Genomic DNA, 24929 nt, shown 5'->3' with positions numbered 1-24929 from the left:
TTCTACTTTACTCAAGTACAATATCTGAGTACTTCTACTTTTACTCAGTACAATATCTGAGTACTTCTACCTTTACTCAGTACAATATCTGAGTACTTCTACCTTTACTCAGTACAATATCTGAGTACTTCTACTTTACTCAAGTACAAGATCTGAGTACTTCTACTTTACTCAAGTACAAGATCTGAGTACTTCTACTTTACTCAAGTACAAGACCTGAGTACTTCTACTTTACTCAAGTACAAGACCTGAGTACTTCTACTTTACTCAAGTACAAGATCTGAGTACTTCTACTTTACTCAAGTACAAGACCTGAGTACTTCTACTTTACTCAAGTACAAGATCAGAGTACTTCTACTTTTACTCAAGTACAATATCTGAGTACTTCTACTTTACTCAGTACAATATCTGAGTACTTCTACTTTTACTCAGTACAATATCTGAGTACTTCTACCTTTACTCAGTACAATATCTGAGTACTTCTACCTTTACTCAGTACAATATCTGAGTACTTCTACCTTTACTCAGTACAATATCTGAGTACTTCTACTTTTACTCAGTACAATATCTGAGTACTTCTACTTTTACTCAGAACAATATCTGAGTACTTCTACCACCTCTGCTGAAAAACCGTCTTTGCTTTTTAAAAGGATTTCTGGAGCGAGGGGGCGGGGCAGAACTGTCCGAAGTCATTTCAAAATAAAAGCCCCGTCTGGTAAAAGACACTTGATGGTAGGTAAAGGTTGTAATGCCCTCTCAGAGCCTATATTGTAAGTAAGATTGCAGGGGGCGGGATGTGGGCTTTCCGAGTTTAAGTGAGACATTAATGGATAAAACCTGAATACTTAAACACAAAACCTTCTCAAAACACAAACGACGTCTCCAAACAAGTAAGGAACACAGATTCATGGGTTTTTAAAACACCCATTTGGCCAAAGCTCTTCCTAAATCATACGTGCTGGATCTCCACGTGTTTTGGAATAAAACAAAAGCCGTCCTTCCTGTTGAACTTTCTCAGACTGAACACATGATGAATTGTGTTTTCCCCCGCCTCGCAGCGCTCTGTTTTTCGGTGTTTGTTTGTGCAGCCAGTCTGATTGACTGACAAGGCACTGAGGGTTGTTTTTACAGCATAATAATAAGAGCCGGCCCGAGCGAGTAATGGCATACAATAATGCAAGGAAGCAAACTGCCTCAGCTCCCACTAATGCCCTTTAATGCTTCCTCAACAAACAAACAAACAAACACTCAAACCAGTGACTCACTCCTTCTTTACAACACAATGAGTGTCGTAATCACACACTACACAATGCAGCAGGCTGACAGGAGCATTCTTCAATATTCAGGGGTATATTAGAGCTCCAGTTTCCAAAAATACAGCTTTTTGGGAAAGAATGAAGAACAATTTGACCTTTTCACTCCAGGACAAACCCAATGAAGGAAAGTTCTGGAGACATTTAGAGCACAGAGAACCTCTGAAGACTACGACCCACGATATAGAGTCATTAAGACGCCAATAAAGGACATTTTTGATAGAAATCTTGCCCCAACGGTCATCGATGGAAACGTTGTTGATGGAAACCTTGAGACCTGAAAACTCAGAGGCATGGTTTGAAGACTGAGGCTCATGATGAAGACTCTGACTCATTGTGAAGAGTCATTAGGACGCCATTAAAGGAAATGTTGGAAATGTTTTTGATAGAAATCTTGCGGCAACAGTCATCGATTGAAAACATGGTCCAAACTGTCTGGAAGCCATGGATGGAAAAGTGGTAAATGGAAATGTTGAGACCTGAAAACTCAGGCAGATGGTCTAAGACATGATGAAGACTGAGGCTCAAGATGAAGACTTGATGAAGACTCATTAAGACGCCATTAAAGGAAATGTTGGAAACCTTTTTGATAGGAATCTTGCGGCAACAGTCATCGATTGAAACGTTGATGCCCAAAATGTCTGGACGCCATCGAAGGAAACGCTGTTGATGGAAAGTGTTGGAGCTCCAACTGCTCTATATGTTTTAATAGTTTCACATTTCCTTTCTTGTTGGTTTTTGTGTATAGTACATGTTTTATTATTTAGTGATATTATTCAAGTCGTTCTATGCTTTTATTTTGAAAGCACCCTGGTGTAATTGTATATTGGAGACAGGTGGTGGTGGGAGCCAGAGCACCAGGAGGCATATGTTTGTTTCTACCAGGGGGATTCAAGCAGGACTAAAATAGGAAAGCCATATGAAAGGGGTTCATTTCCTTTTTGTTATAGGAATACAATTCACAGGAAGGACTCTTGACTGGACTTGGGTCATTTTCCCTCAACGCAGTTTACTTTTCAGGGATTTTGGCCGCTAACATTGCCCAAACAGTGTGGAAACCAAGGATGGAGACGTTGTTGTAGGCCATCTATTCCACCTGACTCCTAGCTAACACCGTTTGCTCGTCCATTATTAGCCAGCGATCTTACGTTGCCCCCGATGAGAGGAGGGGGGAGACAAGGAAATAGAAAGGCCGTAATGCTCGGCTTGAAATTAGGGCTGGTAAATGTGGTTGTTTGATCTCAAGATTCAAGATTGAAGGGTTTTATTATCCTATGCACGGTGGCTAAAGTGTAGCTATGGCAATGAAAATGTTAGGTCCAGAGCTCCATCTATTTTTAAGAATATCTTTAGCCTGTTTGCAAAGACTGAATGCCGATGGACCGGGCATGGTGTTGCGTGGTTGTGTACCCTTTGTTTTTAGCATTGGTTTGAATCTAAAATCTGTACTTCCTTTTGACTGTGAGAGGGGAACTGAGATCATACTCTTTTTATGTACATCTTTTTTGGCCTCTCTTTAATTCAACACAGAGGAACAACAGCCTTGTTTTTCATCACACTTATTTGAGGTCGGTCCAAGGATTGTTGAATACCCTGCAACCACACAGGGTTTCAACGTGAGCTCAGGGATAGGCATGTATCATCTGCCTTGCTTCTCCCTCAGCCCCCCCAGGGTCTCATGTGTAAAGCAGATGGGAATATGATGTGCTGTAAGCTGGAGTGGACTGTCCTGACACAGAGTAAATGCTGTCTCAGAACAGCACTAGCTTCTCTTTGTCTCAGGAGCAAAGTAATGACTCTGAGTTTCCTGCTCACCCTTTGCTTCTGGAACAACAGAGGTAGCAGACCTTTGTTCAAATGCTCTTTGCCTGGAAATGCTAATCTCCTGCAAAGCCCAGCATGCCCGTCCGGTCTCCTGCCACCAACCGGCCCTTTTCAAGTCTGGCAATCTGTCAGAACTAAACCAGTCAGCATCGGTCCGTCTAACCCTGGGCCCGGCTCCAGCTGCCTCGTGAGAAATGTTGGCAGCTGTTCCAATTATGAGACAGCAGCGCGGCTCACACACAAAATCTTATTCATGTCATTGTACATTTAGGTAAATAAGGTCTACATCTGATTAGGATTTTAATGTAATTGTTGTTAATCCTGTTCAGGTTTGTTTCGGTTTCCTGTTAAGCCCTTAAGGAAGTGTGCTATGCTATCCTAGTGGACAAAAGGTGGTACTACATGCTCTGTGTCAGTCCATCATGTCATTGGGCCCAAAAACAGTACCCATTGACTTACATTGGGAAAAACACATCTGTAAATCAGTGGATATTTGTATTCAAAACTAAATCTACTTCCCAGTACAAACATTTCAATTTTTCTACTCGTTTGATTTGTAATTATGTGCAATGCCTTGTTTTGTTGTATGCTTCTGCAACACAAACATTTCCCAGTTTGGGATTAATAAAGTACCTATTATCTTATCTTATAGCCCCTCTGATTCCTTTGGTTATAAAAGCTGTAAAATGCACCAAAATCCAAATCCTGAGTTATTTCCCTTGTCATTCAATCAGACTGGAGGCTACGCTAAGCTAATTTGCTAGTCTTTCTAGGTAGCGATGTATTGATGTGTACGGACAGGTTTAAGTGTGGTTGTAATGTACAAATGCATCATCGAACATGACGGTACTGGGCCCAAACATACTTTTTCCCGTTGACTTACATTGGGAAGAAGACATCTGTAAATCAGCGGATATTCTTTTTCAAAACTAAATCAACTTCCAGGGACAAACACTTCGATATCTATTCCTTTGATCAATAAAAGCTGTAAAATGCACCAAAGGCCAAATCCCGAGTTATTTCCCTGGTCTTTCAATTGAACCGGAGGCTATGCTAAGCTAATGTGCTAGCCCTGATAGATATATATACAAATGCATATTTAAATTCCTTTGGTGCATTGAGTGGATGCTTACTGTCAGTCATTATTGTCACACATGTAAGCTTTGTTTTGTTTGGTGTGCAGAAATATCTTTGTTTCCTCATTCAATCATGTGTTCAACAACATGCTGTGCTCTGCAAATTAAACACGTTTCAATACATCTGCGCTCTCTCTCTGGATCCCTGTTGAGATCAATTATCCACAACACCCGTTTAAAGGGTCCAACATCCAGCTGTACATTCGCAAAACTCTACCAGTCCGGCATACTCACACAATCCATAAGCAAGTTGGAATGATTTATAGACTCAGACCTTATTAACCTCAGAAGAAGTGGGTAATGAGTAATATCCTTTATATTCTGGAACATGCTCTCTCTCCATTCTGTCACACCTCATTATGGTCAACGCTGCAGGGTCATGCTGGGTGGAATCCAGCAGCGGTCTGATTGGATCTGAGCTGAGGACCAGACGTGGCCCTGAAGTCGGAAAGAGCTCCTGGCAACAAAATGCAAGACTCTCTTTCATAACGGTCAAATCGGCCAATTAGAGACGCCCCACTCAGGAGACATTCAGTCTTAACGGGGAAAACGCACCTTTCTTTAAACCAATGTATAAATGTTTTTCACTTCTTACTTCCTCCCTTGTTCCCTTTCTTCCCCTTACCACCCTTCTTTCCTTATCTCTTTCCTCCCTCCTTGCCTTCCTGGTTTCTGTTTGTCTTCCTTTATTAACCCTGATAACTTTAACCCCTTGCACCCTTCCTTATCCTCTCATCTTCCTCTCTTTGTTTCCTTCTTCCTTCCTTCATCTCTTCTGCATGACTTAATTGTTTCCACCTTTGGTTGATTATTCCAGCACTAGCCACCTGCTCAAGGGAGCTATTTCTTACACATTTACCCACCATGCCATTGGGAGAAAATGGGGTTCAGTTTTGCCCCAAATGCATTGACATGTTGAGTGCAGGAATTGGGATGGAACCCATCGTTATGGCAAGTATATCTTCTTAAATTGAGTGCTTACAAGAGGGCTTGTTTGCATTTGATTCACTCATACCTCCAGACCTTCTGAAGAAGAAACAAAGATGTGTTGATTCTCTTTAGCTGATCCAAGTGTCAACCAAACAAATATAAATGCTGTTCTTATCTTATTTAATAACCAGCTGCTCGGTGTTTAATGTACAGTTGGAAAATGACATTGTAACGCACGAGTCATTACTAAAATACTGATCAGAACCGAGCTATTCCCCCACATTCAGAGATAAGGAAGCGACCACGGTGACAAATGAGGGACCCGCTCTGCATCATCCCCCGCTTTATTTAGCCGATTTGTTTCTCCCGTTGACAGTAAAAAAACAGCTTTGACATTGGCTGAGGAACAAAGTGGGAAATAACTCACTGACAGCGGAGAGCTTTCACAGATCTACTTAAGATATGTAAAAAGAAAGCCATCAAGTGGAAGTTATATGCAAAAAAATAACAGGAGATGAGAATAAATATCATCCATTATTCACGATATCTCTTCCAGTGGCTTTTAATGCTGGCATCTTGAAGTCACTCTCTCCCTTGTTGGGAATAACAATAAAAAAACATGAGCTCTGATTTTTTTTACCCAGAGCTTGGGAAAAAGGAATTGAATAAATGTAGCATCCATGTTCTTTTGTTATCTTATAGACGGTGAGAAACAGAAGAAGGAACCCTTAATGGTCCCGCAGAGGGGAAATTCACATTCTGCATTGACCCATCCTGCGTACGGCACCCCAGGGAGCAGTGTAGAGAACGGTGCATTGCTCGGGGACACCTCAGGAGCACTTGGTCTTAAGGAACTTGACCTGGTGACCTTCCAGTTCCCAAGCAAAGTCGTATGGACTTCGCCACCACCGCCTCAAACGATGGTACCAATGGGATCAGTCCAAGTTAACGTTAGGTTGGGATTTTATTCTTTTTTTTCCTGGACAGTTTAAACGTTTGCACAATGCAAGTCAGGGAGCTATATTTGTCATACAGTCTGTATTCTTAGCCGCAGAAGACTTTGTTTTGGTGATACAGTCAAACAGTAGGTCCATCTATCAATGGAGAGGGTTAGTAAGAGTGCGTTCAGTTGACCAATGAGGGAGATTGTCTGGGTCGTCTCTGTTTCTGTTTGTCTTCCTGCTCCAACGTTATCAAGACAAAATCATCCCGTCTTCAAACAGTACTGTATCTGTGTTTACTGGACTTATACCTTCACACTGAACATTTTTACATTTCATTTAGTATTCCCCTCCTTGCACTCAACTGTATATTTCTTTTTACTCTGATGCTTGTTTCTGTTTTTGATTCCTAATTATCTGCAGTGCCTTGTTGTGTTTAATGCTGCTGCTGTTTGGGCTGATAAAGTACCTCTTATCTTATCTGATCTGATCTGAAATGGGCCAGAAGTGTGTGGAAGACCCTGGGAACAGAAGGATTATCCAGATACATCAGGATTTTGCAAACTTCCCTGCTTTGGGATGAGCAGTCCAGAGACGGTAACCGAACGCACCCCTCAGACCGTGACGTCACATCCCGCTACCGGCCAAATACAGAGTGGCGGCGGGTGAACGGGTCGCTGTGTGTTGTGTGGTTGTGCATGTATGAATACACAACCACAACACAACTGTTTATGCAACATGTAAACTGTGCTTTAACTCATGTGGAGATGGTTAAAGTTGTGTTAACTACGCCCCCTGTATCGCTGCAGTCTTTCTAATGGACGACTTAGGCCAGACTTGTGTACACCAGCATGCATGAACTGCCCAGGCTCTAGTGGTTCATAATGACTCCTCAAGGCGATAACCGAACCCTCCTATCTAGGACGAATGTATCGCTGCTTTCACACAACAGAAAAACCCTTCAGGTAACTTAAAGATCCTGAGCTAAACCGTGGGATTGGAGCCAGTGCAGACAGAGGGTCGTCTATCTCCACGTTGATAATCAGACGCCGCTGCCACTGACATCGTAAATAAGTGGGACTGTGCTCTTTCTGGTCCATCTGCCTTTGAGTTACTGTCACCCTCCCTCGGTCAAGTCAATACTGCTGGCAACACTGTTAGGAGAGACGAATGATTTGTGAGTGCTGCTGAGAAGTCTTAAACACCATCAAACACCCGTCCCCTTTAGCAGCATCTTTACAAACCTCATTTACACGCTTTAAAGTGACCGTGTGTGACGAGTAGTTTTTATATAATTGGAAACTGGAGTGAATGATTCGTGGGCTGGGACAAGAGAGTCAAAAACTGAATGATTTTGTCTTGATAACATAAAAATAAAGAGCTTTCTGAACCTTAAAGCATGGAGACATGTCCCAGAGGACTCTTTAAAGTAGAGACTCTACATACTGATATACACCTGAACATCAGCAGGAGAGGACTCTTTAAAGTAGAGACACTACATACTGATATACACCTGAACATCAGCAGGAGAGGACTCTTTAAAGTAGAGACACTACATACTGATATACACCTGAACATCAGCAGGAGAGGACTCTTTAAAGTAGAGACTCTACATACTGATATACACCTGAACATCAGCAGGAGAGGACTCTTTAAAGTAGAGACTCTACATACTGATATACACCTGAACATCAGCAGGAGAGGACTCTTTAAAGTAGAGACTCTACATACTGATATACACCTGAACATCAGCAGGAGAGGACTCTTTAAAGTAGAGACTCTACATACTGATATACACCTGAACATCAGCAGGAGAGGACTCTTTAAAGTAGAGACACTACATACTGATATACACCTGAACATCAGCAGGAGAGGACTCTTTAAAGTAGAGACACTACATACTGATATACACCTGAACATCAGCAGGAGAGGACTCTTTAAAGTAGAGACTCTACATACTGATATACACCTGAACATCAGCAGGAGAGGACTCTTTAAAGTAGAGACTCTACATACTGATATACACCTGAACATCAGCAGGAGAGGACTCTTTAAAGTAGAGACTCTACATACTGATATACACCTGAACATCAGCAGGAGAGGACTCTTTAAAGTAGAGACACTACATACTGATATACACCTGAACATCAGCAGGAGAGGACTCTTTAAAGTAGAGACACTACATACTGATATACACCTGAACATCAGCAGGAGAGGACTCTTTAAAGTAGAGACACTACATACTGATATACACCTGAACATCAGCAGGAGAGGACTCTTTAAAGTAGAGACTCTACATACTGATATACACCTGAACATCAGCAGGAGAGGACTCTTTAAAGTAGAGACTCTACATACTGATATACACCTGAACATCAGCAGGAGAGGACTCTTTAAAGTAGAGACACTACATACTGATATACACCTGAACATCAGCAGGAGAGGACTCTTTAAAGTAGAGACACTACATACTGATATACACCTGAACATCAGCAGGAGAGGACTCTTTAAAGTAGAGACTCTACATACTGATATACACCTGAACATCAGCAGGAGAGGACTCTTTAAAGTAGAGACTCTACATACTGATATACACCTGAACATCAGCAGGAGAGGACTCTTTAAAGTAGAGACTCTACATACTGATATACACCTGAACATCAGCAGGAGAGGACTCTTTAAAGTAGAGACACTACATACTGATATACACCTGAACATCAGCAGGAGAGGACTCTTTAAAGTAGAGACACTACATACTGATATACACCTGAACATCAGCAGGAGAGGACTCTTTAAAGTAGAGACACTACATACTGATATGATAAATGTGCTTCAACATTACACACCGTTGAGGGACGTGATGTACGATAAATATCCACTCAGTCGGTAAATCCCGCTGCAGCCACATCAGCGTTTAATTTCACGTCATAAAATGCATCGCTCACTTTGAAGTGTTTGTATAGTAATTCCTTGGAGCAGTTAAATCATTTTCTGTTACTAATCCAGACGTAAAGCCGTGCCGTATAAAGTCAGCGTTTGCTATTGGATATCCCAGAGGAAGCCTTGTGATTACACACATGGAAACGTTTGTCTTACATGCACTGCAGAGAGTCTGCTCGCAGGGATTACTCAGAAATCATTCCTATTTGTGTCTCTGTGTCGTGTAGCATCACGTGAGCGGTCCAGACCGTGTGAATCATACATCCTGACCGTGCTATCTGTCGGGGCCGGGCAGTGTGACTGGCATTTTGATTGCAGTTTTTCTCAGGGGACCGTCTGTGGCCTTGAATCTGGATCCCACCCAGGCACATCGGATCAGGTAGGGGGGGGTGGGGGCTCCATTCGAGGAAAAAACATGTTTACTGCAAGGGAGAACTATCAACAGCTGTTTTCTCAGTTGTGTATGTTGCTCTTAAATTATGTTTGATGGCTCATGTGACCTTAAAAAATCTGGGGCTGTCGACTGGCTTTACCAGTGACTCTACTGGGATTATCAGCTGGTAAAGACTTGTGGCCTGGGACACATACATTTAACTGTAAAGTGGATGTTTGATATGCATTTGCAGATTGACATGTCGACTTGTTCCCTTTCAAGTAAATGCAATCAACTGTCAAATTAAATGAAGTAAAATCAGCGAAGTTTGAATGATTCACAAATGTCTATCCATCCGTCCGAAGCAGATGGAGATGTTCAGGCCTCAGACAGCTGTTGTCATCACGCCTGATTTACGAAGTCAGGCACTTCAGGAGTGACTGAGTCCAGAGACAGAGTGTGAAGCAGCTACCTGACAAATCAATCATACTTGTTTTACAGACCAGCCGCTCCATCACCCTGACAGACTGTTCAGGATTTCTGGGCGCCATGTATACCATTTTCAGGCCGGGGAGAGTTGAGGTAGTGATAAAGGTTGCTGATTTTGAAGCTTTAGAGTCAATATTCTGCGCTAACCTCACTTCCCGCCAAAATTAAGCCCCGCCCACTTCCCAGGTGAAAATCCTGCATCAGAGCGAAGCTGAACATAATAGTGTCTTCATGTCTTAAAGCTGCTGAGTCCTACATTGCACCTCAAACAACAAATACATCCAGAGCTTCTTTACTTCCTCTCCAGAAAAAAGGAGAGTAAAAGAAAGGATCAGAAATCTCAGTCTCAGTGTCAGCCTGCTGCCTGCCACTCGTCCCCCGGCAGACCCACAGGACACCCATCCCCTATTTATTCTCCGTAAGCTGTCTCTGCCGTCTGACCAGACATCTGACCCCATCTCCATATCTCTGGACTCAGTAAACCCTTTCTGACCAGCAGAGATATTGTTTCCTGGCCTCGCTTCAACATGTTACGGGGGAAATCTGCACTAGCCGAAAGTATCGTAGCTTGATGCTAAATAACGCCATTTTTTTGCAAAACCATATCACCTGGAATCTGTTGACCCCTCAGCCCTAGAGATCTGAATGAAAATGGGTTCTTCAGATACCGAAGTCCACAGATATGTCCACAGTTTGTCAATCCCCTGAGCGAAAACCATTTGTTGGAATAAGACTGCATTTTAAATTGGACATTAACTGAGAATATTCCAGTTATATTTTGTGTTTGCACTTTAGTTGGAGGTGTTTGATTGTTTTTGGGCTAATTTGAGATGCCAGACCAACACTGTGTAGGTTTTAGTTTAGTTTAGAGGACACACTAAATGTATCAGCCTCTCTCTCCCGAACCTTTGCAGTGAAGAGTACATCTGAAAGGTCTTTATCCTTTAGCCAATCCACTTGTTTAGTCCAGCAGTGGCTCAGTCAATATGGGCTTGGACTGGGAATCGAAGGGTTGCCGGTTCAAGTCCCCGAACAGACATGAAATATGGAAGGTGGACTGCTACTTGGAGAGGTCCCAGTTCACCTCCTAGGCTCTGCTGTGGTGCCCTTGAGCAAGGCACCGGACACCTCCAATCCCCCCTCCCCATTGCTCCCCGGCTGCTGCACAGTAGCTGCCCACTGCTCCTAGTACTAGGATGGGTTAAATGCAGAGGACCAATGTACTGTGTGTGCTCTGCTGTGTGCATACATGTGACTAATAAAGAGGGTTTCATCCTCCGACTCTATCTATCTTGTTATTGTGAATACAGGAATAGATGTGTTTTACTTTCTCCAATTCCTTTCACGAGTCAAACAGTGTCAGATATTGCAAACCTGAAAATGTGGCCCTAATGGAAACTGTTATTTCTTTAAAATCCGAGCAGGGAATGTCACGGTACCACCCACACCGTCATCGGTATACCAACAAATATAGAGTTTCAAATATTCCAAATGAAATCTAACTCACTCCTGAAATGGAACCATCTAAAGGCTGGGGGCCGGAGAGAATTTATAACCAGATCCAGATTCTCCAGCTCCCGTATGTGTCGGGGAGTGTAGCGCAGTAAAACAGCGGCGAGGTCTGCTGAGTGAGCGATGGTGCCGACTGCTATAAGACCGCTGTGAGAGTGAGTTCACCACGGGAGCGTTTGACTCCCCGCTCCAGACGGACCCTGAGTTCACTATTTATGTTCCTGTTTGATACCTGGGGACCGGCGGGGGTCTCCACTGCTTCTATACACTCATGACATACGGCCTGGCTTTATACTCGGAACAGGACGGACAAAGGGAGCATTGTTCTGCCGTCGCTCGACGTTAAGACGGTTAAATGATTTACGTAAGATTCAAAATGAGGTAGAAATGATTCCCAGAGAAAGAGGGTCAAGATTTATGAAGTGCAAGAGCCTGTGCCACTATTGAAGAACTGTTTTAGGGCCACAGAGCAACTTTTTCTGGGTCTTTTTTTAATTTATTCCAATGAAAACCGAGCGCATGACGTCTGAGTGCTTCGCCCTTTTTTCTTACGACCGCTCCCAGTGTTTCCAGACAGGTGACATCACTGTAGAAATTGAAGGAGAGGCTCGGTTTTTATGCCGTGTCTGTCCGATGTAAGCTATCGCAACAAAGACCTAAAGCCCGTTGGATTGAGGACCCTGGACGTTGCTGCCAAAGAGTGTGTATGCAGACCGTCCGGCTGTCAGACTGAACTCCTTCTGATTAAGTGAGAGAGCGAACATCTTCTGGTGGGTGCACATAGTGTAAAAACGACATATATACAAGCACAAACAAATAATGAAATGGGCGAGTACGTTTCTGCCAGAAAAGGGCGTTTCGTGGACACTGATATAACCATTACACTCATGAACGTGCAGCGCTGTGCCGTCCATTACCCCAATAATGGAAAGATGAGCTGCTTGGCACTGGAGCAAAACATAATGGAAGTAATTGACAAAAGGTTTGCTCCAACTCAGACCAAAACAGAACCTGGGGAATTCAACGTAATTAAACTGAAGCAAAACAAACACCTGGAAACAGCCGCCGCCTTACAGCAGCTGCTCAACTGAGGAGAGTCAAGGTCTGTTTAACCCTTTGATACACAGCATGGCTCAAAAGCGACCAGAATGAGTTTGAAGTGTAAATATCTTTGCAATAAATTACTTTAATCATTCCGAATTCCTCAATTAACTTGTTGTGTGTCATTTGTGTAAGGCACAACATGGGTCCAACACGACCTGGATTCCTTTCCTTTGTTATTTCATGAGTTCTTTGCTAAATCTTAGCTATGAAATCCATCCAGTCATTATTATTCTAAGTATTTATTAAATATCTTGTTTTTGATAACAAATCACTATTTGCATTCTCATTATGAACTAAACTACAGTTTGACTCATGCATAGCAAAGACACTTTGCAAAAACAGCATCCATGAAATACCCTTATAGGTCAATCCAGGTAAATGTTGTGCGTTAGCTGGGGTTTGTATAGCTTGAGTATCAAAGGGTTAAGATGTTCCGTCTGGTTTTGCCTTATCATTACCTCTCAGATCCTGCCTCCAACCATCAGCTCACTCCCTCACCTGGTTTACCCGGCCTCTCTTCTCACCTGCTGCTCCTTCCCTCGTTAGCCACACAGCATACAGACCACCCCCCTTTCTCTTGGTCCCTGCCAGATTGTCTGGTGTGACTGCCAAGCCCTATTCCAGTGAGTTAGGGCCTGTGTCCACATTCTGGCAGAGCGCTGCTGGGGAAAGCCTCCTCCCAACATTTGGGTTTTATTATCTGTTTGTGTTACTAAATATTAGCTTGACATCACTTTTGCTCGCACACTTTATCTGAATGAGCTTCAGTCTGACAGCCGTAGAGCGGGGAGGACGTCTGTGTGCAGAGAAAATAGAGTACTTTTACCGGCCGTACCGTCCAGGTTCCAGTCAACTTTAAGGCTGTTAAACATAGAGGTGTCTACAAGTTTTTGGGAAAAGGACCCATTGAAAAGAAGAGGAGCAACCTGTTTACGTGCATACAGCACAGTGTAACAGAACAGTACAATGCTAAGAGGTGCTAATGGTTGTCTACCTACCTGACCCCTTTAGTCAACATGTCCCTAACCCCAAATCCCTCACATGAACCAAGGCCAACAGTGTGTGATATCTGTAGATGTCTTTGTAAGTTGTGTTGGTTATAAGTACCAATTAAATGCAATGCAGTTTTTCCAAGAGTCACAGAAATCTGAGGATAATTTATTGACTGGAAGTTGTTATTTTTTCTTCATATAGATACCAAAGAGTTTATCTTTATCTGTTTCCAGGACAAACTCTTGGGTAGAGGTGAAGCTGTTCTGAACTGACCTAACCCTAACCCTAGCCTGGTTTCTTATCGAGATACTTATCGGCAGCCAATGACACTGATTAAGATATTTGTTCTAGCTCAGACTCAAATTAAAAGATGTTGTGGTAAAACACGTATAGAAACCCACCCTGTTTGTATTCCTGTTGAAGCCAGAAGCAGGAGATAATATGACACAGATCAGGCTTTATTCACCGAGGGCCACATACAGAAAAACCTATGAGGGTCTGGGCCACTTACAGAGGATATAAATCAATCAAAAGTAGGTCAATTATGCTTGGCATTTGAGTTACAGCTCTCCACAGGGTTTCATTTACTTTGTTGGCAGCTCATTCCTCAACACAGACGCCTCAGATTGCTTGTAATAAGAGGAAATATGAAGGGTCTATTTCAAGCTTCTTATGGAAATAAATTCTTGGACTTCTTCTTATCAACTTAGATTTCTGAGAAAATGTTTTCAACTTTAATTGACTGAATTTATTAGAACAGTTGGCTCATTAACTCATGAACTCATGGATCTTTACAGAAATATTTAAGAAGTAAAATATAAGACAAACACAAGTCTCAGGCTTGGGTCATATTCCACTATACTTAAGAAGGCCGAATTTGGTAACCGGGCCATAGTTTGGACACCCCTGACATAGAGGTATGTTCGAAAACATGTTTCCATCAACCTTTATCGCACCTTTTCTGTTTCTGCCAACCTTTCTAAAAGCAAAAGGATAAAAGTAGTTTGATATACGCAGTGGTTTTAGTGGTCTCACTCCACAATTAACACTGTTAGTTCCTTTATGTAGAACAGAGCTCCCCATCGATCAAAGCTTGACTTACCTTCATCAGTTTGGACGTGCAGAGGGCGGTCAATCCTCTCCTCTTCCTCCCTCACCTCCTCCCGGTCGTCACTGTGAAGGTTAACCTGCCTCTGAAATGGTTTTCTGCCGGGCTCGCTCTCCTGCAGCTTGACCCTTAGTGCTGGCCGGGTAGTGCTCATAATGTGGGTCGTTTGGATCGTCAGGAACTCGGGCGTCGTGGGGGCGCTGGTGGTGGGCTTTGTTGTGATCTTTTCATAGCTGCTGGTTGGATCTCTGGCCTCTGACTCCTCATGGATTACCTCCTGTGGGGTTGTATTTATCTGGTAGGGAACATCCAATCCTTCAGGCCCCGTGACGCTATAAAAGGTTTCTGGTTCGTCCTCCTCTTCATCCATTCCTTCCTCACTTTCAGGTGCCTCTGTACCCTCTAATTCAGTTGGAGCATTTGAGATTGGGCTTTCTTGACTGCTCTGCACATAAAGTGGATCATGTTCTTGTATTTGCTCATTGGTTTGACTGTCTGTGCCTCTTACTGTAGGATTGATCTGACTCTTTGAGCCCTCTGATGCACTTTGGTTCGTCTCATAGCTTCCCTGATGATTAACGGCAGTCTCCGGACTCATATCTGGGTGTTTCTCACTCCCCAAACTGCGGATGAGTGGAAATATGACACCCTCTGAACTTTCAAAAGCATGCAAAGGATTCTCCAGCTCTGTCTGTGTTGGGACAACACTGACTGAAAAACGTTGAGGCTCTGTTAGACCCGGAGAAAGCTGCCAAGACGTAGTAGGGTCTTTGAGCGTATGTGGCTTTATAGTCCTCTGCTGCTCTCTTACTGGACTTTCTGTCACTTCCTCTTGAACTTTGTGTCGCTCTCTCAGCTCCAGCTTGTTTTGTCTATCAAAGCTCTTAAAGGCGGAGGTTCTGTCCGAGCCTCCAGACACAGATATGATGGAGGAAGAGGACTGGGTGGGGAAGGCTAGAGATAGTGGGTAGGGTTCTGGAAAGTCTGTTGGGTTGTAGTCGTAATCGTCTGACTCCTCTTTCATCAAGGGCAACACTCCGTCCAAAGGTGGTGTTTTGAAGAGGGGAAGATTTCCGTTGGGAGGAAGTTGACGAGGGGTTGAGAATTGATCCGTGCGCCCTCGTCCGTCAAACTTGTCGGGGTAACCGGTGTGTCTGCTGGGTGCATCCTGGTCTGGGCTGTGGACCTTGCTCGGGTCACATTCTGGCACAGGGTAGCACATGAGCTTCCCTCCCTCGGTGGGGCAGTGGCACACCCGGCAGGGGTCAGTGTGGAAGGAGTGCCCAGCGTCGTACTTCTGCCCGTCTTGGTCGCAACCGAGGCGTTCGCACTGCACGCAACCATCCGCCGGGTTCGAGATGTCAATGCAGTTTGGCGGCAAATCAGGACAGCTGATGAAGTCGCAGCTGATCCGGCCCCCTCCTGTCGGGCAGGCGCACTCTGTGCTGCCGTAGTCAACAAAGTAAGACTCTCCCTCAGCCACCTTGCCATTCTTGAAGCCGGCGTGGAGGCAATCGTAGTACTGGTAACCCTCACACGTGCAACCTTTCTGCAAACAAGAAGCGCAACAGCTGCCACTGTCCAGTACTTCTTCAATGCAATTGTCCAGCTGGGGACAGTCCACACCGGTGCAGTCTCGCTGACACAAGCAGACACTCAAGCAGAGAAAGAGGATTGTAAACCTGAGCAGAAGTTCTTCAGATTTTAGAGCAGCCATGGCACCAGGTGTGTACAATAATCAAAGGCGATCAGGTTTCATTCAAGGGTTTATCTTCAAGGGACTTCTGTGAACCATCTTCACTCTGTAAGAAAAAAGAGAAAGACAGACAGACAGGTAGACAGAGGTTTCTTTCACAGAATGAAAGCAGAAGAACATCTGGCTTGATAGTTAATCCCACAAGCCTTTCAATTGTACCGCGTACCTGATTATCTGTACAGGAACAATTACCTCAACAATCTTGGTTGCAATCAAACCCTAAAGAGAAACTGCTGAACGTAGAGAGTGCAGTTTGGAGTGTGTTGGGAATTGATAAACACTTAATGGAAAGTACCTTGTGCAGAGAACAAAGCACGCCACGCAGCCGTCTTTGTTTTTGAATGTGTTTGAAGAGTTTAAACTCAAAGTGTTTGCAGAGTCAAAGCCTCAACTGTAACACAAATTATGCTACACACATGAGTTTTCCTCTCGGAGTTTTACAAAAAGCATAAATGACTGTCTTTGCCAAAATGTTTTCAGCCTCCTGTTATGTAAAACAATCTGCATATTTTCCCATGCTAGTGGATGCTTGCTGGCTGGCCTCTAGGTCATCTTTACACGTAAACAAACCCCCCCACATCAAACTCAAACTGCTCTAATCCAGGAGAGATATTCATGAAGTATCGATGAAGTGCTGAATTCAACACTGATCCGTCAGTAAGCATTTAATCTGCTCGAGATAACCGCATCCCCCTGGCAATGCTTTATACAGAACCATCCAAAACAGGTAATAATACTACTCAGATGTTAGGTAAATAGTTATATACAAGTGTAAAAATACTCTGTTACAAGGTCAAGTCTTTCATGCAAATCCTACTTAGTTAGAAGGAGACAAGTACTGGATCGAAGAATACTTAAGGTACCAAAAGTAAAAGTGATCGTTCTGCATTAAGGCCCATAAAGGATCAGTTCAGTGATCACAGCAGGTAAAGGTGGACCTCATGTTAATGCACTGCTGGATATCGTAACATATAATCATATTTCAATGTGTATTTATGTGTAAATGTACAATGTTGGCTCCCAGAATGGAGTGGTATAAAGTAGCATCAAATGAAATAGATAAAAGGTAAAGGACATTAACCTCAAACTTTTACTGAAGTTCAGTACTAGAGTTACACTATAATCCACCACTGGTTGTGAGAAAGTGACATTTATACTATTTTTTTGTATTTTTGTGTAAAAAATATATAAATTTAAAGTATTTTATTTCAAAAGAAAATAATGGCTTCTCAAACCAGCAAACCGAGCTGTAAAACCAGTGTGTTAAACCACTACAGCGTTTTCCATGCTCTATAATAAAGGTGTTCTTCATTGTTTTTCCACATACCTTTAAAAAGACTGCTTTAAAATAGTTTACAGTGTCAAAGCCAAGCATATCCAACAAAACATGACAAGCAGAGAAATAGAAGAAGGGTTGAATAATTGGCCATCTGTAGGCAGTTAGAAACATGGGAAACGTTTGAGCCTCATAATAAACCAAACAGACTCAGAAGAAGTACAATTTACAGGTACTTTTACTTGAGTATTTCAATTTCTTTGCTACTTTATACTAATACTCCTCTACAATTCAGAGGTAATGTGTACTTTTACTCCACTACATATATTTAATCCCTTTAGTTGCTAGGCAGATTAGGATGAATGATGGTAAATATAATCTCCCTTAAATCAGACTGTAGTTCACCTGCAGTAAATCCAGCAGCTACCCTGCAGTATACAAAGCATTCAAACTAGCTGCACCTTTACCAGCTCTGAGAACACTTTAATGATCAATCATTATAAAACATATCAGAGATATTATTCTGAAATGGACCAATCAGACAATGAGTACTTTTACTGTCGCTACTTTAAGTACATTTAGAGGAGAGTACTTTCTACTTTCACTGGAGGAACATTTAGAATACTTTTACTGTGACAGAGTATTCCTACACTCTGGTACTTCTACTTTACTCAAGTACAAGACCTGAGTACTTCTACTTTACTCAAGTACAAGATCTGAGTACTTCTACTTTACTCAAGTACAAGACCTGAGTACTTCTACTTTACTCAAGTACAAGATCTGAGTACTTCTACTTTTACTCAAGTACAAGACCTGAGTACTTCTACTTTACTCAAGTACAAGATCTGAGTACTTCTACTTTACTCAAGTACAAGACCTGAGTACTTCTACTTTACTCAAGTACAAGATCTGAGTACTTCTACTTTACTCAAGTACAAGACCTGAGTACTTCTACTTTTACTCAAGTACAAGACCTGAGTACTTCTACTTTACTCAAGTACAAGATCTGAGTACTTCTACTTTTACTCAAGTACAAGATCTGAGTACTTCTACTTTTACTCAAGTACAAGACCTGAGTACTTCTACTTTACTCAAGTACAAGACCTGAGTACTTCTACTTTACTCAAGTACAAGACCTGAGTACTTCTACTTTTACTCAAGTACAAGACCTGAGTACTTCTACTTTACTCAAGTACAAGACCTGCGTACTTCTACTTTTACTCAAGTACAAGACCTGAGTACTTCTACTTTACTCAAATACAAGACCTGAGTACTTCTACTTTTACTCAAGTACAAGTTCTGAGTACTTCTACTTTTACTCAAGAACAAGATCTGAGTACTTCTATTTTTACTCAAGTACAAGTTCTGAGTACTTCTACTTTTACTCAAGTATAAGACCTGAGTACTTCTACTTTTACTCAAGTACAAGATCTGAGTACTTCTACTTTTACTCAAGTACAAGACCTGAGTACTTCTACTTTTACTCAAGAACAAGACCTGAGTACTTCTACTTGTGTAACTAAAGCTGCCAGGAGTAAAAAGTTCCATATAGCCTAATCTAAGAATAAAGTAGTTTACAAAAAAAACCCTCAGTTTAAGTACCTCAAAACTCTTCTTAAGGACAGTACTTGAATACATGTACTTATACTCCTGAACAGACTGCATAGCTTGTGCATTTTATTGAATTATCCAACAATCAGCCTATCATCGTTTCTCACCTGAAGAAACTCCCCCAAATCAAGCACTGGTTGCAGAATCCCAGCGAACAGTGAAGTTGGATTCCCCAAAACTTTGAAAGGCAACCTCCTCCGTACCGACAGATTCTACGGTTCTACCACCGGGGATTAAACGGCATGCTCCAACTCCTCGAAACAAAGCTGAAGACACTTTAGCAGGTCTACAGAGTTTGTAGAAACCGGGTTGAGTTACCTTGTCGCGAGAGGCTGTAGACCCGCCGGCTGCCGGTCCTCTGCTATCCGCTCAGAGTGAGTCTTCAGACGGTCGGGGCGCTGCTGGAGCCCCGCAGGCAGACACACCCACTACAACACCAGACCCCCTCCCTGCTCAGACAACTTTTCCCAACCTCTCACCAGACTTTCTCTCCGGGTCCGCCGCTAGACTTTCTCAGGCAAATGTTGGAGGGGGAGCACTGCTGGAGGAGATCCCATCCTGATGTGTAAGGAAGAGCAGACCCACAGATGTGCAGGGCTGGGAGGGTCACTTTAAAAAGCGTACGTTACAATTACTAATTAGCTAATTACTCTGATCAGTTTCGGATTACTTCAATATCAATAAAATGGGTTTTGATTTTTTTAACCTATAATGTAAGACAACAAAACAATGTGACCTTAAAAACAAAGAAACCAAGATATTGAGGATCAGACATGATTTGATTTAAAGGAAAACTTGCCTTTCATGAAGCAGATTCAGGCTAAACACCAGCACTGAAACACATGAGCACATACTACAGTTTACAGAAGCAGGAAGAGGATCTGAGTTGACAGGAAATGCTACCTTTCAGTTTAACACACACAGTTAATCTCACACACACTATTTTATGAACATATAGGTTCACCTGCTGAATTACAAACAGAACAAATGAACCAAAGAAAGAGAAAACCATGAAGCAGATTCAGGCAGTAGGAGTATAGATTCACTCTGAAAGTATGAGAGAACAGAACAGCTGACAGAGGAGAGAGGACACCTGATCCTCTCAGGATTATGGAAAAAAAAAACCAACAAAACATAACATTGAACAAATTCCGAACTCGAGAAAAAATACAGATTTAAAATATTTTTTTTCTGAATTTGAAAAAAATGGGGAAAAAAACAAGTCTGAAAAAAAGTCAGAAATCTTTTTAAAAAAAATCGAAATAAAAAACTGAATCGAGAATTATTTTTTTTAATCTGAATTCTGAAAAAATAAGGATTTTGAGAAAAAAAAGTCTGAAAAAAATAAGATCTCATAAAGCAGATTCAGGAAGTAGGCGTATAGATTCACATTAAAGGTATTAGCCTACAGAACAGAACAGCTTACAGAGGACCCTTCACTACACACACTATTGCTCTGTTTAGGTTTTAACTTGCTAGTCATTGCTAGTAATCCATTACTCCCAAAGGCTGGACCTGGGGTGGAGTGTTGGTTGGTGACCTGATCACAGATAAGACCACTGTCAGGGGAGTGGGCCGGCTCCCAAATAGAGATACAACAATAGAGATGACCCACAGTCAGAGTGAGGGACCCGTCACTGCTTGCCTCCACTTGTTTTTCAATTTGTTCGTCGCATAGAAATGGATTCGGCTGTGACAGGCCGTCTGCGAGCGGTTTCCTCTCACAGATGATAGTGTAGGAGAGGGGGATAAGAGAGGGGGTTGCCATGGTGTAGTGAACAAACTCTGATTTTTGCATCACACGTAACTCGATCAGTCTATGAAACACAGTGTGGGACCCGAACGACGCTTGGGTGAGATTTGTAGGATCCCTGTGTGATCCACGGGGGAAAGCTGCCAGATGCAGACGAGTGTTTGAGAGCACGCTGGCCTCAGGGAGACACACTGCGGTCCCTGATATGGTTAACTGAAGACAGGCCAACATTTTAGTTCCTCTTGGCAAATATGTCTTGGAATATTCGCTGCAAGGAAGATTTCATAACTGTGCCTAAAATGTGAGAGACATGGACTGAAGGATGGGTATCTTATCAGTCCACAGGGAAGTGGAACAAGCTTTATATACTTTCTAGTTTAGCTAAGATTACTATCACTGTCTTCTGCAAAACAGCTGAGGCATATCATACTGTATGTGTACTTAAAGGAGCTTCATAATGCCTCTTTCCGGTTATGTTATGCCTCTACATGTCTCCATGCTTTAATGTTCAAAAAGCTCTTTATGTTTCTCATACTGCCTGGGCTGCAGCACCTCTTTTCACCCTCTGTCTGAAACCAGAGCCCAGTCTGCTCTGATTGGTTAGCTGGGAGATGTCCCGCCCCTTACCCTTTCACGTACAATGTGTTGGAGCGCTAGCCAATAGAAGCCTGGGCGATGTCGCTATGTTCAGGAAGTGAATAAAGGAGTCCAATGGAGGCGTTTCAGGTTGTGTGCCTTTGGATTTTAGTCTCTACAGACCATTTACATGCACAAAAAACACACGATAGGGAAAGGAAAACCCCCAAAAAGCATAATAGGGCCAACTTCTTCTGCTGGAATGAATGTTATTTGGTACTGCTTGTACACAAACAGCACATAAACCATCAAAACATTTGACATTAGATGATGCTGATGTTGGATCAGAGTGTGAGTGAGAAGTCAGCCAAACAAGATGGTGGTAGTTTTGTGAAGAATGTGAAAAACACAGCTCATAATACCCCAGATTCTTAGATGTACACCTGTCTGATGGTTCTGTGAAGTTGGCTTGATTGTATAATTTGGGGTAAACAATCCAGAAAACAGACACAGCCCAACCCAACAACCCAACTATGATCCGGAGGCAATCGTATGCATCCTCAGTGTTCTGCAAGAAATAAGACTTTGCAGTTGAGTCGGCGCCAGAAGCTAATTGCAACATGCTGCACATATCACGGCCGTCCAGAGAAGGCAGGATATTCTTACAGTGAGTCGATGATGGGAAAAAATGTTCTGCCTAAATATTCTCTTCATACTTTGAATCAACAGAGCTGTCTGAACACGGTTGGTCTGGAAGTCATTTCATGCATTTATTCAACAAGCCAGCACGCAGAGTGAATTAAAATCATTCCAGAGATTTAATCCCTCCATCGTGTTTTTCTGTACTGTAGTTTACTTCTTCCCACAGTTAGAAACAGCCGGCCAGAGACAAACAAACATTCGTAAATTAAGACATCTGCTGAGGTTTGAAATGTTTTCTGATCATGTTGAAACAAACAAAGTCCCTGAGAGGCTGAGGTTGTTGGCTGTCAGACGAGCTATCAAAAATAAACGCTGCGATCCAAAACCCTAACCCTAAGCAAGCATGGAAGTCCGTTATCAGTAGTGCTTGCCTGTATGGGTGTGTCCATGTCCAACAGAAGAGTGTGCCCCTGACCGTATGGGATGGTGTTGGCCTTTTTTATTTACAGCCACCCGGGTGGGGCTCATCAGGGCGATGAATGGAAAACCTGACATGCAAATCAGAGCCCCAGTCAGCCGAACACAATCAACACGATCAAGAAAAAATACAGTGACCCTCTCCGCCGCTCTTCCACACACACCTCACACAGGTTTAAAGACGATTATATTCACCATAAGTGCCCATAACCATGTGACCCAACTAACCCATCATTGATCCAGCAAGACCAGTGGCAAAATAAGAACAAACAAGAACACTATGCACACATCAAGAGGCACAAATAAAAAGCACAACAGTCAAAATAACCGTCACTTCAAAATGGAGATGCTGTGTTGTATGTGATCGCCCCCACCCAAACCAAACCTAAAACTCTTTGAGTGAATCCAACTTTTTAATGACGCAAACAGGGATTATAACGCCCCGGTTTGTTTGCCAGTGTGTGTGTGTGTGTGTCCGTCTGTGTGTCTGGTTTGGCAGCCCGGTATGTTTGGATGGAGTGGAGAGCAGCTCTCCCTGCTGCCGGTAAACAGGACGCTGGACACTTTCATACCCAGTGCTCTTACTGGGATTACGGTCGTGTTATTGACGACTGAGGAATCAAGAAGTCAGAAGGGGAATTCAAAGCATTTAAAGGCGTGATTAAAATGTGTGTGTTTTTATGGAACATATTGGAGATAGAACACAAATTCAGAAGCAATGAAAGACTCCATTTAAAATCCATGGTGGTGTTTGATTAACGGCCACAGAGTGGAGCTGATGGAGCCACTCTTTGATAGTTTGTACACTTACTTTAGGTGAAAGCTGTGTTGATGTCATCAAAGTAAACTAAATATTAGATATATCCTGTTTGAGTTTTATTAAAGCGCCTTCAGAGGGTCGAAATGTCTGAGCAGTAACTGTTACACGCCATGGGGCCACCCCTTCTAAAGTTTGGTTGAAAGAAAATGATAACTGAAAGCTTACTTATAAAATATAGAACATATAGAATTACTGAAGGGTTATCTGCTCATGCATTCAACAGATGTTAGGATACTTCATACTTTGTGAAGCACATGATATGCAAACCAATCAAAGGCAGAATAAAACAATGCTCTCCAATAAGTTAGATAAATAATGTCCAGAGGTGGGAGAAGTACTCAGGTCTGGTACTTGAGTAAAAGTAGAAGTACTCAGGTCTGGTACTTGAGTAAAAGTAGAAGTACTCAGGTCTGGTACTTGAGTAAAAGTAGAAGTACTCAGGTCTGGTACTTGAGTAAAAGTAGAAGTACTCAGGTCTTGTACTTGAGTAAAGTAGAAGTACTCAGGTCTTGTACTTGAGTAAAAATAGAAGTACTCAGATCTTGTACTTGAGTAAAGTAGAAGTACTCAGGTCTTGTTCTTGAGTAAAGTAGAAGTACTCAGATCTTGTACTTGAGTAAAAGTAGAAGTACTCAGATCTTGTACTTGAGTAAAGTAGAAGTACTCAGATCTTGTACTTGAGTAAAAGTAGAAGTACTCAGGTCTTGTACTTGAGTAAAGTAGAAGTACTCAGGTCTTGTACTTGAGTAAAGTAGAAGTACTCAGGTCTTGTACTTGAGTAAAGTAGAAGTACCAGAGTGTAGGAATACTCTGTCACAGTAAAAGTATTCTAAATGTTCCTCCAGTGAAAGTAGAAAGTACTCTCCTCTAAATGTACTTAAAGTAGCGACAGTAAAAGTAGTCATTGTCTGATTGGTCCATTTCAGAATAATATCTCTGATATGTTTTATAATGATTGATCTTTAAAGTGTTCTCAGAGCTGGTAAAGGTGCAGCTAGTTTGAATGGCTTTGTATACTGCAGGGTAGCTGCTGGATTTACTGCAGGTGAACTACAGTCTGATTTAAGGGCTGATTATATTTACCATCATTCATCCTAATCTGCCTAGCAACTAAAGGGATTAAATAAATGTAGTGGAGTAAAAGTACACAATTTACCAGCAACATTATCATGCATTCAGACTCTTGTTTCTGTTAACCAAAAATGAAAGTGCAATTTGCTCCACCTTGTTATTTACAAAGTGTGTCTCTTAAACGGTGCTCACGGTATGTAAAGCAGAGATGTCTGCATGTAAGACTTCCACCTGCACGTTTTTAAGAAGCATGCGTCTTTATATTGGAGATTGTTTTGAGCAAT

General features: G+C 42.4%; 1 protein-coding gene across 2 annotated transcripts in view; it reads right to left on the bottom strand.

Annotated features, from left to right (window-relative positions):
* fbln2 (fibulin 2) overlaps positions 1-20088 on the bottom strand; it is a 46613-nt gene extending 26525 nt beyond the window's left edge. The window contains exons 1-2 of one of the 2 annotated variants that reach the window (XM_063910332.1): positions 19625-20088; positions 14658-16465 (exon numbers count right to left, since the gene is read on the bottom strand). In XM_063910332.1, the coding sequence (XP_063766402.1) occupies positions 14658-16380 (1723 nt within the window). In that variant the 5' untranslated portion in view covers positions 16381-16465; positions 19625-20088. Of the gene's footprint in view, positions 1-14657; positions 16466-19413; positions 19593-19624 lie in introns of those variants that run through there. The other variant, XM_063910333.1, reaches the window with a different exon arrangement.
* Positions 20089-24929: the final 4841 nt, after the last annotated feature.

The sequence above is a fragment of the Eleginops maclovinus genome, chromosome 20, assembly GCF_036324505.1.
Source record: "Eleginops maclovinus isolate JMC-PN-2008 ecotype Puerto Natales chromosome 20, JC_Emac_rtc_rv5, whole genome shotgun sequence".
NCBI lineage: Eukaryota > Metazoa > Chordata > Actinopteri > Perciformes > Eleginopidae > Eleginops > Eleginops maclovinus.
This window is presented reverse-complemented; position numbering and strand designations above follow the sequence as displayed.